At 42.0% G+C, this 18785-nt stretch overlaps 1 protein-coding gene across 2 annotated transcripts in view; it reads right to left on the bottom strand.

Annotated features, from left to right (window-relative positions):
- Positions 1-5311: 5311 nt before the first annotated feature.
- The window catches only part of foxk1 (forkhead box K1), a 133316-nt gene continuing 119842 nt past the window's right edge, over positions 5312-18785 (bottom strand). Inside the window, exons 8-10 of one of the 2 annotated variants that reach the window (XM_038819982.1) lie at positions 17161-17430; positions 11530-11757; positions 5312-9703 (exon numbers count right to left, since the gene is read on the bottom strand). In XM_038819982.1, the coding sequence (XP_038675910.1) occupies positions 9492-9703; positions 11530-11757; positions 17161-17430 (710 nt within the window). In that variant the 3' untranslated portion in view covers positions 5312-9491. The remainder of the gene's footprint in view (positions 9704-11529; positions 11758-17160; positions 17431-18785) is intronic. The other variant, XM_038819983.1, reaches the window with a different exon arrangement.

Below are 18785 nucleotides of genomic sequence, written 5' to 3'. Positions count from 1 at the left end.
CCAGGCAAATTTAGCAATGCTGCATTCCCAGGCACGAGTTGGATAGGACTGTATCAGTTAAGTCCCAAACGCCCACCCACCTCCCCCTTACAGCCTCTGCCCAAATTTGCTCAATTATCTGATCACAAGGCAAATAAGGGTTACTCTTAAGCAGGTTGTGGCAGTTGATGATAGAACAGCAGAGAAGTCGGGGTAGATCATCCAGCTACCTTCTCCGCAAACAATAATGTATAGCACTGACAGACAAGGAGAAAATGCATATTATTGAGAGGTAGATGCTGCATGTGGTTATTTGTTATGTACGGAATATACAGGAGGGAACAGTAGCAGCCTGGAGAGAGGTGGCCTGTGGTGCGTGCTATACAAAGCCAAAACTAGTCTTCCAAAGATTTTTTGGGGGGGAGAAAGAGATCCCCACAGTAAAAAACAGTAAACACAAAACGCTGCCATATTTGAAGAGAATGGATCAGGATTGTGGCTCATTCACAAAAAGTTCACCTTTCATAAGTTCAGTAAGGGGAGGCGGGTATGGAGGGGAGAATTTCCTGTCCTATGTCAAGCAAAATTGTAAACTTTTTTTTACATAAGTGCATAGAATAAATCTACCTCCTTGATCACAATAGTACAAATCTATCTGCCTCCACAACATTGTCATGCGGCAGTTTGAAGAACCCACCAATGCAGCAGCTAGTAAGATAACTGTTATTGGTGTGCAACCTTCACTTGAAGTTGTAAATAAGGAGAAACTTCTTTGAAGGCAAAAAGTTATGACAAAGATGATGTTCCATCACAGTAGTGAAGGTGGAGGAATTAAATTTTAAACGGAATACTCAATCCAGCAACCAATCATTAAACTCAAACTAGGATTGCCATCAGACCGTCAGTTGAGCAATTTACAGATTCAAAAGTTGGTGAAGTTGTGTCCACAGCCTACACAGTTGCAACCCACAATCTCTTCCACCCTTATCAATACAGATCTCACATCTTTTCTGTATCCTCCACAATAAATTCTATTCATATTGCATTTTAAAACCAAGCAGCTAATCAGAAATGGAACGTATGGGTGGCACAGTGGTTAACACTGCTGCCTCACAGTGCAAGGGACCGAGGTTCGATTCCGACCTCGGGTGACCGTGTGGAGTTGTACTTTCGCCAAGTGTCTGTGTCGGTTTCCTCCCACGGTCCAAAGGTGTGCAGGTTAGGTGAATTGGCCATGCTAATATTGCCCAAAACGGGTTACAGGGATAGGAGCGGGGATTGGGCCTAGGTAGGGTGCTGTCTCGTAGCAAGGGCCGATGCAGACGCGATGGGCCGAATGGCCCCCATCTGCACTGTGGAGATTCTATTTAAAAAGCAGTTGAAAATACAACAAGCAGAACCGGGAGAAATCACAAGGCTATTTTCCTGTGTGCCTTCTACCCTGCCTTATTCAAACTGAGGTTAAATGTAACTGGACATTGGAACAATTAAATTATTCCATTCTCTTAGTGCCACATGAAAAGTCTAGCCTCGTAGAAAAACATCACTTTTATTTAAGCTCTATTAGACAGCTTTTTACTTTTAATATAGAAGGAAAAATGGGTGTGAGTCACTATTGAGATCAATCTGAAAATTTTCCACTTTACACACCAATGATTAACTAAACAAAGGAAACGTGTAAATATTTATTTACTATTACATTTTGTTTCACTTCAAAAGTGAAATGCAAATATTGTGTTTTGTTAGAAAAATACTATGAAAAAGATTACTTGGAGAAAGGTATTACGAGATATTAAATGCCCCACAAGGGTCCCACACAGTGAGCAACATAGATTATATCATGGCATATTATAAAACCCATAGTTAAGAGACCACAAAATAGTTTCAGTGGCCAGTCGGTAACTTCTAAAAAAAATTACATTGGGTGCAGGTTGCTTCTGGACCCCTTTCGACGGCAATCTCTATACTAGCTAGCATTTGGAAAATGATACTTTGCCTGTGCTAAAATTAGGCAATAATATCCTTAAAATTTGTACAACTAAATTATCGGCTATCAAAAAAAGTTACACAATTTTAAAATTGTACCTTTAATTCTTGATAAGTTCCTACTAAATTTAAAAATAATACGATATTGGTTTAAAAATAAATCTGAAAACATGTAGAAAAATATCAAATAGTCTGACTTAATTTCTCCTTAAACTGTCACATATTTATTATAAATTGAATAGCACAGGATGAAGCAGCGTAGTCTTATTTCATCGAGATAAAGGCCTAATATAATTGATTAATCAATGGCAATATTTAATTTGGATCTTAATATTTAATCACTGCAGTAGGCAACTGGACATTATCATTGGTCTGAAGTGTACCAGGCGTCCAAGATCCCAGAGTCTCCTGTTCAACGGTTACATTGATACAAAAAATTTTAATTTACATATTTCTTCTAATGCATACGTTGCACAAAGCGGTTTTATCCCAATTGCCAGCATTTTCCTACAATGGAGAAGTTGATCAAACTTGAACAAAGAACCTACAATAGAAAAAGTTCATTTATCTTGTCTGTATTCAGACGTCGATGAGGCTGAATTGTATTTCCATCATTTAATGTTTTTATTTCTGAACTAAGTCATTTTCCTATAGAATCCAAAAGAAGCTAGCTATAAGGTGCAAAACAACTATTGGATAAAGCCCTCCCTCCCCCTTTTCTTATTTCCAATTTCTACTTTAAATGGACTGTTAGTTATTGATCTATTTTAGCAGGCTAAATTTACCACGAAGCAGGCACATGTGCTTCCCCGCCCCATTGCAGGTAACAAATAGACAACATTGTATCTTTCTTGTAGCAGCATTTAGCTCATTTTTTTCAATTTAACAAGTTCAACACTAAAAAAAAGGCAGAGTTTTGATAATTTACACACAAGCTCATTGCTCCATTTTGCTTTCTTCACCATATAGGGGGTATTCCTGAGGTATTTCGTTGTTGTGGTATTGCAATTGTCTACCACAAAGTAGCAGCAGCATTCCTTCTGCCAACGCTGCCTGCTGCCAATATAAGGCTAGTGGACAGCAATACTAGTGAACACTAAGCGTCACAGGTTACCAAAAGTATTTGATTGCAAACGGTTCCTTTCACTTATCCACTGGGTCATGTAAGAAACTAGAGAAATGAAAACTAACCACTTGTATAGAAATGCAATATTGCAGAATGCTTCAACACAGGAGAAAAGCACAGCAGACTGACAACACAAGAAACCATTAAACATTTAGACACAGGGCATTTCTCTAGATTATGGTATTTATGAATATTTATCTACATCAAAATTGTTTATCTTGACTAAGTTATTTAATGCTCGCTGCACGAGCTGCCATATATGGCCCTAAAAGTGATCAGATTTAAAATTTAACAAGAGATTGCATTTGTAGTGTCTCTAATGCATACTCAAAACCTTTGGGAATAGGTGGTACTTTTAACTTTAAGGCAATTTCCCAACAAAAGTCAAATGGTCAGTTTATAAGTACCTCACTATGGGATAATTCAGTCAATAATGAAAAGACTACTGTCGGGATTTCCCAGTCTTATCCACAGTAGGAATCGTTGCAGGAGGGACAGAAACTTTGACGGCCCAGCCAAAGATCACTTCGGGCAGGGAGCTGCGGGACAGGAAAATCCTAGCTCTCGGGCTTGCAGCTGGGTTTTCAAATAAAATCAGGCCACTTATTAAATTTGAGTTCTATTTTGATTCCACAACCCTGAAAATCCACTGGAGGTAGGAGAGGTGGTGACATGCTGGCCCAGTCTGTGCTACTAACTTAAGAGGTGTGGGCCATCAGCTGGGTGGACACATCTATGGTGTTGCCTTATCCTTACCATAACACCTAGACAAATCAACCCATCTGGTTACATAGATGACAGAATTTTAATTTAGGGATCACCAATATTTAGGGACGACTTATCTAAAGGTTTTGACAGCAAAGAAAATGGGGGGAGTTGTGAGTTAATCATGTCAAGCAGATTAAAAAGAAATAGCCATAAATTCTTTATTAGGATGTCTTTGTCCATGAATCGCAGAAAGTTGGTTTGCAGGTACAGCATGTAATTAGAAAGGCAAATGTTTCCCCTTTGTGGACAATCTAGAATGAGAGGTCACGGTTATAAGTTGAGGCGGTAGATTTAGAACTAGGAAGAGGAGAAACAACTTCTCGCAGAGGGTGGTGAATTTATGGAACTTGCTGCCACACAGTGCAATGGCATGAGTCATTAAATGGTTTCAAGGGGGGGATAGATATATTTCTGATTTTTAAAAAAAACTATTAAAGGGTTATGGGGAACAGGTAAGGAGGCGGATGCGAGGCCAGGAAGAGATCTGATTGACTGACAAGGCAGGCTCGAGAATCTGAATTGCCTACTTCTGCTCCTATATTCCTAAATTTGGAATCAAAACATATAACTCTCTTTTCCTTACATTGGGTACTTTTGGGTTGTTTAAGATAATGGGGCGATTTTCCAGCCGCGTTGCGCCCGGCACAAATCTTGCTATGGTGGGAAAATACCGGGAGAACCCGGAAACAGGATTTGCGCCAGGTGCCAAACAGTTTGCGATGTTCCCGAGCCCTACCAACAGACAGATCAGGTTCACGCCCAGCAAGAGTGTGAAATGATTACCATGCATTTAAATAGATTTTTATATGCCATGTCAGCTTGACACTGAACCTTCCGGAACCGTCACGTCCCCAACCGTCAGCCTGATGTGGCACCAGCGAAAATCATTACTGATCTTTACAAACGGAGACCAGACGTGATGACCATGCCGGGAGGCCCAGAGGCCATTGCAGCTCCCAGGTAGTCAGGGGCATGGCATCCCTGGCACCGCCAACTCAGGGAGGGCTACAAGGCTGGCCATCAATGTTAATATGTGTGTTTGGGGGGGAATTGGGAAGCAACATGCCATGAATGAAGAGGAGGCACCCCAATGTCCATGAGGGTGGAGGGTCTTTAATTTCACTTTGAGTTCAGGGTGCCCGACATCAGTGAAGCCAGGCTTGCTGGCATGATTAGGCCCCACCCCTCCCAATAATGGCAAAAAACATGACCCACCCTTCAAAACAAAAAGTGTGGGAAGATCTCATCAGGAAACCTGCCCGTTTCCCTGTGGAGAAACATGCCAGTTTTCCCACTGAACCTGACACTTTTCCAGTTTTTGGAAAAATTCCAGCCAATATGTTTCATAACAGGATGATTTGAACACAAAATAAAAATCAATGGATAACATTTTATCTGCAGTATGATACTGGCCCTTTATAGAGATGAGACAGACACTAAATGAGACCACTATCTCTTTTACCAGTTTATTCAGAGAATACATATAGGCCTCATCTCGCATGTAGAATCCAATTCTTGAATAACGGTTTATGAGACAACAGAAATGTGGCCCACGTGGTATTTTCAAATTCTTCCATTCAATTGAAGTACGCCCATAATGTAAAAAAGTGCCAATACTGGATTTTTACTTTAAAATCCACGTTATAAATTAGAATACAAAATTGTTAAAAATATCTTTGATGAGATGAGATTTATTTTAAGTCTCATCTTCCCCATACCCATGTTTTGGGATACCAGGATCTGTATATTAATGTCTTGTGGAAGTGACCTTTGCATTGAGATTGTTTAACATCTTTTTGCATTTAATATAGAAAATGTAAAGTTATAACACAACATGGTATTTTCAAATAATAGTGCATCACCTACATATGCTTATGCATTTAAAAATGGTTATTCTAGCTTGGACTGATGGCAAACACAGATGTAGCAAAAAAATTTGCATTGTGTGAATCATACTTTGTTGGTTGACAATTGATTAACAGCAAACAAATCATCCAATATGCAATATTCATACTGTATATTTCCACCTGTAGCATACTTTGCTTAGGTAACATAAACAAACCTTTCGCAAATTCCCAAATGCTGGACAGTAATATGGGTCAGGATTGGGGAAAGTTGCTAACAACAGGGATTGCACTGTACTGAAAGAATAGTGCAAATTTGCTTAGAGATTACAGATTATTGCAAATTTAAGATCTTGAAATTGGCTTTATTTCATAACAGAGATGTGGCTGTGTGTATATGGAGTGTGCCAGAAGAAAAAATGCCTTTTCAAGTCCATATAAGACCATCTCTCTGACCTCACCAGACAGGTTGTGTTGATAACCTACACTAACTTTTACTGTCCAAAGTCAAACATTGCCATTCACCTTCTGTCCATCTATTTTCACAGCAGTAGCAAATTTAATGTCAAAGATAAAAATTCCAATTAAATTGCTTTAGAGTACAAACTAAGTCATCGTTGATTTGGAACACCATGCATGCTGTGTGCAACCCAGCATGGCATGGAGAAAGGAATAAGGACTAGAATAGAAAGGGTTATGAAAATAAGTTCAGTGCTCTTTCTTTACGGGCTTCAAGTCCAGATCTGTCAGATGCTCTTGCAAATAAACAAGAAATGAACACTGTGGAAAAATATCTTGACCACTTCTGATCTGTCCCAAAGCGGACAGCATTTCTTCACCAGTCACCTCATTTGTGGTTTAAAATCCATCACAAATGATATGCACATTCCTTTAAGTAACTATCGATATCAACTAATTATTTTGCAATGTTTAAAGTTTATGCTGTGGTGCTATGATTTTACATTACACTTTTAAAAAAAACCCACTAACTTAATCAACCATTACCCTTGATGCTTTCGTATTTCAAATCCAGGTTTTTGAGGAAGTTTAGATATAGACCATTAGAAAGACCATTGAATAGTTTTAAATCCCCATCCTCACCAGAACAAATCTTTACAGTTCTGTGTTCTGAAACTTCAAATCATTATTTAAAAGTAAGCCAAAAAATAGGACCAGAGAATCTAGACAGGTACTACTCGTAAGTACATTTAAATCAGATACCAGACATAAACACTTCTCAAATAATAAATGCTCGAAATAATCTGTCAGGTAATAAAAATATTGAGGCTGTTCAAAATGCAACTGGATGATATGAGAGGTTGGATTCTGAAGGGCATGAGGTTCAGTACTCCTTTCACATCCCTGACTGTTCTCATTCTTCAGGGTCTATGATATTTTAACTAAGGAAGATAAATTGTTGGAGAAGGCCCATTCATGTTTAAAAATTATTAGATATTATGTACAGTGGAAAACTGTCAAAACAATATATAAACAAATATAGCATTTTAACGAATGATAAACCTTTGCATATACCAGTAAAAGATGCAAGAGGCTCTTAATGTTTTACGGGCATACTGCAGAAATGCAATATTCTGTACAGACACATATTTTAACAGCTTTCCACTGCATCGATCATAAACCTTTGTCAAACCTGCATGCTCAGTCTGTGACGACTGGTGTTTTCCTGAAAGTTCAAATGACCAGCCTATACGATTCTTTTAAAACTTTTTGTCTTCATACAAACCTCTGACCAAATTGTGGTCATCATCATTTTAGTTTCAACTGTGTTTTCTTTGCTTTGTTGATATGTTCATGTGCCCTTAGTTAATGCTGTTGATGGAAACCATGTAATTGACCTCAAAATTAACAAAGTACCTGTTAAAATGACCAATCTTCAGAAAACTCAATTTCTACAAAATGGAGTTGCACCCTCAGTATTGCAGAGAGCAATTCATAGCTATTCTCATTAAAACTCCAGCCTGTCAAAACATTACCAATACTTAACAGTCTTGTGCGTAAATGCATGCCTCTGACATTCATTTTTCATCAACTGTGGACACGACCTAAAATGATTATGTTTTCCAGGTAACCAACACAAGTTTAACCGCGATCTAGACAACAATTAGCAACAAAACGGGCCAAATATATATTAGCTGTGATGCAACTATACCTGTGTGGATTCAAAGAAAACGACTTTTGCTGAAATGTAACTTTCAGAAGTATAAAACAAGAAAAGTATGGAACACCACAATCAACGAGCATAAATTAATAGATGAGCATGAGCGAATTATAAAATTCTATTAATGGTTCTGAAATGCTACACAGAAGTAATACTGTGTGCCAAGCAGATCACACTGTGATCAACTGGATCTGATTCAATTTGTTGCACCTATTTCTTAAGTTATTTGCATATACGAACATTTGTTTGGAACAGGAACATCCAACTCATATTTCTAAAGTGATGTACACTACGAGACCAATTCCACAAAGAAATCTGGATTATGTGTGCATCATCAGATCTGAAACTGGGTTTAATTTCAGAATGAATCCAATAGTGATAATTTGCAATTACATTTTTCTTGGACTAATTACTCCTCGATAGCTTGCTTCCCATGTTCAGCACAAGAAATGTTGCTAGCTTCAATGATAAAAAAAATCAGGTCAAAGGTTAACAGCAGACCTGTCCTCACTGATTCAAATTACAGCACTGATCATACCAACACTACACTACGTTACATAGACAATGAAAACATTGCTCTGATAATTGTGGGCAAAACTATTGCTAACTCACGACTGCACAGTTTGGGGAAAAAAAAAAACTTAAAACACCACTGTCAAACTGGACGAGGTAATTAAGTGAGGCAAAATTTTCTATTTTAAAGTTTGGGGCCAGCAGGCACCTTTAAGAAAAATAAATTTCAGCACAGGAACCAATCTAGTTTGACAGCTCTCAGCTGAGGCAGTTATCCCTCTGTTTTTGACATTAAGCACAGGGGCACCAACATCATCCCCCTGGCTTGTTAGGCTGGCTTTAACAATATTAATTAATTGTCCTGTTTTGCTTTAATTAATTCATTTTTAAAATAAATTTCACTCATATGGGAGCTACTGCATTCCATACTCCCACCCACCCAAGCTACCTGGTTATAATGAGTCCCTGTTGTCTTCCCCCAAATGAGCCACACTGTGGGGATGCTGTATAGCAAAGTGCAATACACAGTGAGCAAACTGGCTGAATTTAATGGCACTGGGTGAGAGCATGAAATGTTTCCAACATGATCTGGGCAGTATCGATAGTTATCAAAACAATTTAATTCTCTGTTCTTCTGGAAAGACCATGTGCACAAGAAATGGCAAGTCAGCAGTACCCATATGGTTGTAGTAATTAAGTACATAAGTTAGCACATTTACGGAGTACTCTCTCTACTTCACCAAGATAGGTTCTCGGCAATATCCCACCTGTTGTAACAAGAGGAACTCGGTCATCTCATCTGCTTCCCTCCCACCAATCCTTTATAATATATATTTTTAAATTAAGGCTTGTAAAACACCAACAAAGCCTGAATTATGGAGATGGCTGCCTTCTCCACCTCAGCCACCCTTGATTCTACAATCAGCTGTCTCATTTCCTCATTAAAAATGAGCGCTTCAGTTCAAGGTAGGCTTGTTTTTTTTTAAATCCTCTCTCCCATCAGTTTGGCACCTTGGAATTCTGTTTTTTTTCTGTGGAACACACTTTTGAGTATATCTTCACCATTGTAAATCGGTTTCCTCAATTCCTGTTTCCTTTATTCACTGGCACCCTGCATCTGTGGAGTTGATGTGATCACAGCAAGACCCGAGCCTGATCCAGTTGATTCTTCCATCTTAGGCCGTTTGGCCTCAGGCTCACCTAGGGACATTGTTGAATGTTGTGGTTCTGTGACAAGGTGCTTGCTCACAACTACAGGGGAGGAAGATGTAGCCTGTGCAGCCAGGATCTGTAGTGGATTAGTTATAGCTGAGGAGGTGAAGAAAATTATAATTAAAAAAAGTGTTCCTATTCTGCAAGTTTTATTAAAACCTCTACTATGAAATAAAGATCCCTTCATAATGCTCTTTCCAAAGGTTCTCCTCAAAATTGCATTACACTTCCCATTTCAGACGGATGGTGGCCAAGTCTGAACTTCAATCTTTACCAGAGCCACTGTCAATGATGCTCTGTGACCAGCTGGTAGGAATTGTGCATTTTGGGCCAGGATTAGTCCAGATCGCTTTCCTCTCTTATAATAATCTTTATTGTCACAAATAGGCTTACATTAACACTGCAATGAAGTTACTGTGAAAAGCTTCTAGTCGCCACATTCCGGCGCCCTTCATGTATACAGAAGGAGAATTCAAATTGTCCAAATGACCTAACAGCACATCTTTCAGGACTTGTGGGAGGAAACCAGAGCACCCGGAGGAAACCCACGCAGACACGGGGAGAAGGTGCAGAACGTTTCCCTGTGGACGGCTCCACTGAACTATTTTAATCCTGTCCAAGTAGTCCACCAATGAGGGCAGGCAAGTTCAAATCCCAGTCAGAAAGAACTCCCTGTTCCAGAATGTATTATAAATACATTTAAAAAGCAACAAACTAATCTAATTCAGTTGAGTACCAACATAATACATCGCCCGAGTTTCTATATAAAAACCTAGAAGCCATTGAAAACTGCTAATAAAACACGCATTTATGGGTAGCGCAAAGACATTCTCTCCAACGTAAAAAAACATCATGTCTGGAAATACAATTGATCTTACAAAATAAAATTTTGGAACCAGATTTCAAAATGTGGGCGTTTGAATGAAGCTCACGGATATATTATAGAACAATTTATGTCAAAATCTATGATGCCCAGATGATCAGCTGATCATGAGGAGGTCAGACATCTGGAATGCTACAATCTACTCTTCTCTGCAGCCTCGGAATTTGGGGATACAATTCAGTCACTGCCCACGTTCACTTTTTCTGACATAACATAAAGAATCTTTTGGGATGGCACTGTGGTTAGCACGGTGGTGCAGCACTGCTGCCTCACAGCGCCAGGGACCTGGGTTCAATTTCGGCCTTGGGTGACTGTGTGTGGAGTTTGCATATTCTCCTTGTGTCTGCATGGGTTTCCTCCGGGTGCTCCGGTTTCCTCCCACAGTCCAAAGATGTCATGTTAGGTGGATTGGCCACGCTAAAAAAACCTGCCTCTTAAATGTCCAGGGATGTGCAGGTTAGGTGGGGTTACGGGCATTTGGCAGGGGGGTGGGGCTCAGTAGGTTGCTCTTTTAGAGGGTCGGTGCAGACTCATGGGCCAAATGGCCTCCTTCTGCACAGTAGGGATTGTATATTAAAAAAGATCTCTGCCGACTTCAGTATTTAAACAACAAAACAGCAAGAGCATTGGGATTATCATTTGGATGTAATTCCATTGTTCCAAGTCAGTTTTTCTTTTATATATTTATGGAATGTTGGCATCACTGTAGATTAACACTTACGACCCATTCTTATATAACTGGCTACTTGCTAGGCTATTTCATAGGGTAGGTAGCAAAGAGTCATGGGTCGGGGGGGTCCACATATAAGCCGGGTAAGGCTTGGTAAAAATCACCAATTTCCTTCCTGAAAGGGCATTATGCGAACCTGTTGGATTTTTACCATAGATCCATCGAAAAATAACAGCATAGGAGGCCATTCAGCCCATCTTCTTCATGCCAGCCCGAGGACACCCAGGTGCCCTTTCTAATCACACCATCTGGCGCCCAGTCCATAGCCCTATTTCTGAAAAAATAACCCTGGTTACTAAAATCACCTACCATAAGTATTTCCTTGAAGGCTTGCCACAGGAACAGCATGTTTACCATTCTGAGTTATAGTCTTCACTGGAAGTTGATGCTGCCCCATTGAAGTTGCAGGTGCCTGCTGCAGGATAGTAACCATCTGTCCAGGTACATGTTGGGGCATTTGACTGCTAACCGTCTGAATCACTCGACTGCCAGTAGGTACATTTGTAAAGGTCACAAGAGATTTATCATCAAGGACTCCTGCAGATACAATTTAAACAAAAGATCACCTTCCAGTTCCAATATATATATTATATTCAAATCCTGCAACATGGAACAGTGAATTTTACAATCACGGTAGTCTTTGGAGTAATAGAATTACTGCAGATGGCACAAGCTCACCACAGGGTTGCCACCACATAGTCTGCAACAAATCAAGATTGCTAAAATAAACATGCAACAATAGCTGACGGGTCTGCCATTGCATTGCTGATGAGAAACGTCAGAAGACGTTGCAGTTTATAATGGATATGGTGCAGTTACTGATGACAGTAAATGTTAGGATATGTTTTTTGAGAGGGGAATTATTGTTGTGATGAGATTCAAATAGTGAATATTAAGTAATGTAGGGGTGGAGAGTACTTAGTGGGATAAAATTGTGGAGTAATTAGTGATTGGCAAAGAATAATAAGGATTTTGGCTGGGGATCAAGTAATTGTGGACTGAGTTGTCAGTATTAAGGGGAAGGGTGATAGGCTAGTATAGAGTATTAAAGGGGATGGGAAGATGCGTAATGTATCGTGGCAAGAGGAGCAAAATCTTTGGATAGATAAAACAGGAGGTCAGATATCAGCAATGGGAAATTAGGGCTTTAGTGGTCATGGGAGCTGGCAGATATTGAGGAGTTGGGAGGAACAGTGTGAGATGAGACACGTTTGGAATAAATAGAATACTTTCTGATAGAAGTAAAAAGTCTTATAACATCAGGTTAAAGTCCAACAGGTTTGTTTCGAATCACTAGCTTTTGGAGCGCAGCTCCTTCCTCAGGTGAATGAAGAGGTGGGTTCCACAACCACATATATAGACAATGATAGAAGGATGGACATGGAACAATGGTGAGATAGTGTGGCTGAATCAGACAAGGAGCTATGCTGCAATGCAGAGAAAGAGAAGTGCAAGCATAAAAGAGGTGGTCACAGAGGAGCAAAGAGGGTAGGGTGTCATAAGAATGGAAGGGAAGCATGGTTAATGCTGACGGACGGATAACTGAGTAGAGTTGTTTAACAAGTAAAGCAGATAGTGAAGCAGTAACAGAATGAGAATAGTATAATGAGTCCCAAGACTTAATTTTGGGACAGTCCCTGGGCCTGAAGAAACACGAGCAGCTAGGGGCTAAATTAAAAAGCAGAACCAAAAAGGTAATAGTCTCCAGATTACTACCTGAGCCACGAGCCAATTGGCACAGGGTCAGTAAGATTGAGGTAAATGCATGGCTCAAAAGTTGGTGTGGGAGAAATGGGTTTGAATTCATGGAACATTTGCACAGTACTGGGAAAGGATCGAACGGGTCCAATGGGGCGATCTTCAGCTGAATCATGTTGGGACCAGAGTCCTGGCGAATCACATAACTAGTGCGGTAGTCTAGGGATTTAAACTAAATAGTATGGAGCAGCAGATAAGGGGACAAATATGGGAAGTTTGGCGGTCAACGCAGGACTGAGGGTGTTGTACCTAAATGCACGCAGTATATGAAACAAGGTAAATGAGCCTGTAGCGCTCACTGAAACTGGTGCGATGTTGTGGTATCATAGAGACGGAGCTGCAAGGGGATCAGGACTGGGATTAAAATATCCAAGGATATGAGTCCTATTGAAAGGACAGGCAGAGGGGGCGGGGTTGCCTTGGTAGTAAGAAATTAAAATAAATCAATACCAAGAAGCGATACAGGGTCAAAGGCGTAGAATCTGTGTGGGTAGAGTTGAGGATCGCAAAGAAAAAGACGCTGATGGGAGTTATGTTCAGACCCCCTAGCAGTGGGCAGGATGTGGGGAAGAACATAAATCAGGAGATAGAAAAACATTACAAGAAAGGCAATATTACAGTAATTCTGGGGGACTTCAACGTGCAGGTGAAAAAATCAGGTTGGTAGCGGATCTCAAGAAAAGGAATTTGTGGGATGTCTACGAGATGGTTTTTTGGAGCAGCTTGTTGTAGAGCCGCATTAGGGGACAGGCCAATTCTGGATTTGGTGATGTGTAATGAGGCAGACTTGATTAGGGAACTTAAGGGGGCAGTGACCACAATATGATAGAATTCACCCTACAGTTCGACGGATTGACAGGGAGAAGCTGCAATCAGATGTAACTATATTACAATTGAATAATGGTAATTACAAAGACATGCTGGCCAGAGTTGATTAGAAGGGGAGCCTAACAGGAAGAAGGTGGAACAGCGGGAGTTTTTGGGGGTTATTCGGAGACACAATAGAAATTTATCCCAAGAAAGAGGAAACATGCTGAGGGAAGGATGAGGCAACCATGGCTGACAAGGGAAGTCAGGGCAACAAAAATGCAAGAAAAAAAGCACACACGGTGTCAAGGATTAGTGGGAATTCAGAGGTCTGGGAAGCCTTTAAAAGCGAGCAGAGGACAATTAAAAAATGAATTGAAATGAAATGAAAATCGCTTATTGTCACGGGTAGGCTTCAATGAAGTTACTGTGAAAAGCCCCTAGTCGCCACATTCCGGCGCTTATCCGGGGAGGCTGGTACGGGAATCGAACCGTGCTATTGGCCTGCTTTGGTCTGCTTTAAAAGCCAGCGATTTAGCCCGGTGAGCTAAACCAGCCCCTTGAGCTAAACCAGCAATAAGGGGGGAGAATAGGAAATGCAAGTGTAAGCTAGCTAGTATTATAAAAGAAGATAGCAAGAGTCTTTTTCAATATATAAAAGGTAAGAGAGGCAAAAACGGACATTGGGCCACTGGAAACTGAGGCGAGGGAATTAGTAATGGGGAACAAAGAAATTGCAGAGGAATTGAATAGTTACTTTGCATCAGTCTTCACAGTGGACGACACCACTGGCATACCAGAACTTCAGAGAGTCAGGGAATTGAGGTGAGTGTAGTGGCCATCACTAAGGAGAAGGTTCTGCAGAAGGTGAAAGGTCTGAAGGTGGGTAAATCACCTGGACTGCATGGACTATGGCTCCAGGGTTCTGAAGGAGATATTTGATGTGTTTGTAGAGGCATTGGTGGTGATCTTTCAGGAATCACTGGAGTCAGGGAGGGTCCCAGAGGTCTGGAAAATAACTAATGTAACACCGCTGTTTAAGGGAGGCAGAAGACTGGAAATTATAGCTCGGTTAGCCTGACTTTGATTTGCTAACATTTTTGAGTCCATTTTTTTTTTTTAATCACTTATTGTCACGAGTAGGCTTCAATGAAGTTACTGTGAAAAGCCCCTAGTCGCCACATTCCGGCACCTGTCCAGGGAGGCTGGTATTAAGGATGCGACTGTGGAGTACTTGGAAGTGCATGATGAAATAGTGCTGAGACAGCAAGGGCGGGATTCTCCGACCCCCTGCTGGGGGGTCTCCCACGCCGGTTTTCGGGCGGGGATCATGCCGAGCAGGTCGGGGCGGTTGTCAGCGGACCCTCGGCAATTCTCCGGGCCCCGATGGGCCACCCGTTTTCGGCCAGTCCCGCCAGAGTGAAATAGACATGGTCCACCCCGGCGGGACCTGGCTTGGAGGGCGGCTAGCAGAGTCCTCGGGGGGGATGGGAGGCCCCACGGTGGCCTGACCCGCGATCGGGGCCCACCAATCTGCAGGCGGGCCTTTGCCGTGGGGACACTCTTTTCCCCCCATGCCGGCCTCTGTAAGGCTCCGCCATGGCCGGCGTGGAGAAGAAACCCCCTGCGCATGCGCAGGAAACACGCCGACGTTTCTGCGCATGCGCCAACTCGCGCCGGCCCGCACCAACCCCGCCGGCGCCGGCCTAGCCTCCGGAAGTGCGGAGGATTCCGCAACTTCCGTGGCCCGACGTCGGAGTGGTTCGCGCCGCTCTTGGCGCCGGGCCGTCCCGCCAATTGTGGGAGAATCCCGGCCCACGACTTTGTCAAGGGGAGGTCATGCCTGACAAATCTATTAGAATTCTTTGAGGAAGTTAGACAAAGGAAAGCCAGTGGACGTGATTTATTTGGGTTTCTAGAAGGTCTTCGACACGGTGCCTTACAGGAGGCTCCTAAATAAGATAAGAGCCCATGGTGTTCGGAGCAAGGTACTGGCATGGATAGAGGATCGGCTGACTGGCAGAAGGCGGAGAGTGGGGAATAAAAGGATCTTTTTCAGGATGACAGCTAGTGACTAATGGTGTTCCGCAGGGTTTAGTGTTGGGACCACAACTATTCACAATACATATTAACAATCTGGAAGAAGGAACCAAGGACATTGTTGGTAGGTTTGCAGATGTTACAAATATATGTAGAGGGACAGGTCGTGTTGAGGCTGCAGAAGGAATTGGACAGCCTAGGCAAAAGAAAAGAGCGTGGGAAAAAGAAGCGGCAGATAGAATACAATGTGGAAAACTGTGAGGTTATGCACTTCGGTAGGAAGAATAGAGGCATAGACTATTTTCTAAATGAGGAACGGCTTCGGGAATTTGAAGCACAAAGGGACTTACGAGTCCTAGTTCAGGATTCTCTTACAGTTAACGTGCAGGTTCAGTTAGCAGTTAGGAACTTAAATGCAATGTTAGCATTCATTTTTAGAGGGCTAGAATACAAGAGCAGGGATGTACTGCTGAGGCTGTATACGGCTCCGGTCAGAGCCTATTTGGAATATTGTGAGCACTTTTGGGCCCCGTATCTAAGGAAGGATGCACTGGCCTTGCAGTGTGTCCAGAGGAGGTTCACAAGTATGATCCCGGGAATGAAGGAAGGGCTTGTCATATGAGGAAAGGTTGAGGGCTCAGGGTCTGTACTCGTTAAGAGTTTAGAAGGATGAAGTGGGATCTCATTGAAACTTACAGAATTCTGGAAGGCCTAGATAGAGTGAATGTGGAGATGCTTCCACTAGTAGGAGAGACTAGAACCAGAAGACACAGCCTCAGACTGAAGGGATGATCCTTTAAAACAGAGATGAGGAGGAATTTCTTCAGCTAGAGGGTAGTGAACCTGTAGAACTCTTTGCCGCAGAAGGCTGTGGAGGCCAAGTCACTGACTATCTTTAAGACAGAGATAGATAGATTCTTGATTAATAAGGGGATTAGGGGTTACGGGGAGAAGGCAGGAGAATGGGGATGAGAAACTTAACAGCCATGATCAAATGGCGGAGCAGACTTGAGGGCCGAATGGTCTAATTCGGCTCCTATATCTTATGGTCTTATATTCACACAGACAGCACCCAATTTTAGGCCCAAGATACTTAGTGAAATATTGCCCTCCAGGACAGGCAGAAAAGCTGAGAAATGAAAAATTGAGACACTATTATTGTCGCCCCTGGCAGAAGGACGTGATTACAGGACAAGTGTAAAATTGTAGCTTCCATCATAAATGTGAATACAGATCTTTTCATGACAAAAGAGACAAAAAATGTGACAAGGTGCAAAATTTTATGAGCAACAAAGGAGCATAAATTTTTAAAAACAGAACCATAAGTGGATTTACCTTTCTGGTCACTGGAACCATCATGTATGACCTGTCCACTTCCAATATGGCTCTGATTAGTTAGGATGTATCCATTAGAGGAGTTGGCCGATGTTGTTAGAACCCTCACCATGGTTACAGTGGGAGCCTGTTGAAGCACATGGATGGCATGTGCAGTGGATTGTTGGGAAGTTATTAGGGAGGTTGGCATATAAGCCACAGATTTTGTAACAACACCAGGTGGTTGGGGCGGAACTGCCATTATAACAGGTTGGCCACTAACCGGAGAACCTGGAAAGGAAATACAAGAGTTAGCAGATTCGAGCACAATCTTTCCTACTTAATAAATCATAGTCAACCTTGCATTGCAAGCACAGATGTAATCTGGCGTTTCTATTACATTAGAGAGCAAAACCACAATCCAATTCTCCCATCTCCATAATAACAATAGCGCTTAATATAAATAAATGCCCTTCGGAGTTTAGGTTTCAAATATCAGAATCAAAATATCAATTTATTATGCAAGCTGATAACTCCCAATTCTCTCTCATCATCATCTTCCACTGCCTCTATTGTCAGAGCTGCTTCTCCAACATCCAGTACTCTAAACTTTTAGAAGGCCATAGCCATTGTCTACCGCCCCAGCTACAAGCTCCATCCCCTGGCCACTGATTCCACCTTACTGGCTGGTCACTGTCTCAAGCTGAATCAGGCCGTTTGTAACCCTAGTATCCTGTAGCTATCTATACCTCAGGGGCTAAATCGCTGGCTTTTAAAGCAGACCAAGGCAGGCCAGCAGCACGGTTCAATTCCCGTACCAGCCTCCTCGAGCAGGCGCCGGAATGTGGCGACTAGGGGCTTTTCACAGTAACTTCATTGAAGCCTATTCGTGACAATAAGCGATTTTTATTGGGCAGCACGGTAGCATTGTGGATAGCACAATTGCTTCACAGCTCCAGGATCCCAGGTTCGATTCCGGCTTGGGTCACTGTCTGTGCGGAGTCTGCACATCCTCCCCGTGTGTGCGTGGGTTTCCTCCGGGTGCTCCGGTTTCCTCCCACAGTCCAAAGATGTGCAGGTTAGGTGGATTGGCCATGATAAATTGCCCTTAGTGTCCAAAATTGCCCTTAGTGTTGGGTGGGGTTACTGGGTTATGGGGATAGGGTGGAGGTGTTGACCTTGGGTAGGGTGCTCTTTCCAAGAGCCGGTGCAGACTCGATGGGCCGAATGGTCTCCTTCTGCACTGTAAATTCTATGATAATCTATGATAATCAGCAGTGTGGAACGTTATTGAGTCAACACAGTGCATCATAGAACTGCAGGACAATTGTTCAAGCCCATTATCTTTCTCAAGCTGTCAGGGAAAGCATTAGGTAAAAGCTTGCTGCTTTCTCCACACCCAAGGTTAAGTAGCTGTCAATTTATCCGGAGACAACTTTTATTTCCCTTCTTACTGTTGACTAGGTTGTGGTACAATACCACCAGTGGTGCATAGGCCAAAATGTGGCACCCAGAGACAGTTTGCAAAATGCCAGTCAAACAGGCAAGTTGGACAGGAAGATTCTGTAAAGGGGAGCAAATGTGATAGAAAAACAGTCTGCGATAAGGGGACAGTGAACACCAGCGGTGATGATCGTGCTGAGGAA

This window comes from Scyliorhinus canicula, chromosome 15 (assembly GCF_902713615.1).
Source record: "Scyliorhinus canicula chromosome 15, sScyCan1.1, whole genome shotgun sequence".
Taxonomy (NCBI): domain Eukaryota; kingdom Metazoa; phylum Chordata; class Chondrichthyes; order Carcharhiniformes; family Scyliorhinidae; genus Scyliorhinus; species Scyliorhinus canicula.
The sequence above is the reverse complement of the archived record's forward strand: the minus strand, read 5'-3'. Positions and strand labels throughout refer to the sequence as shown.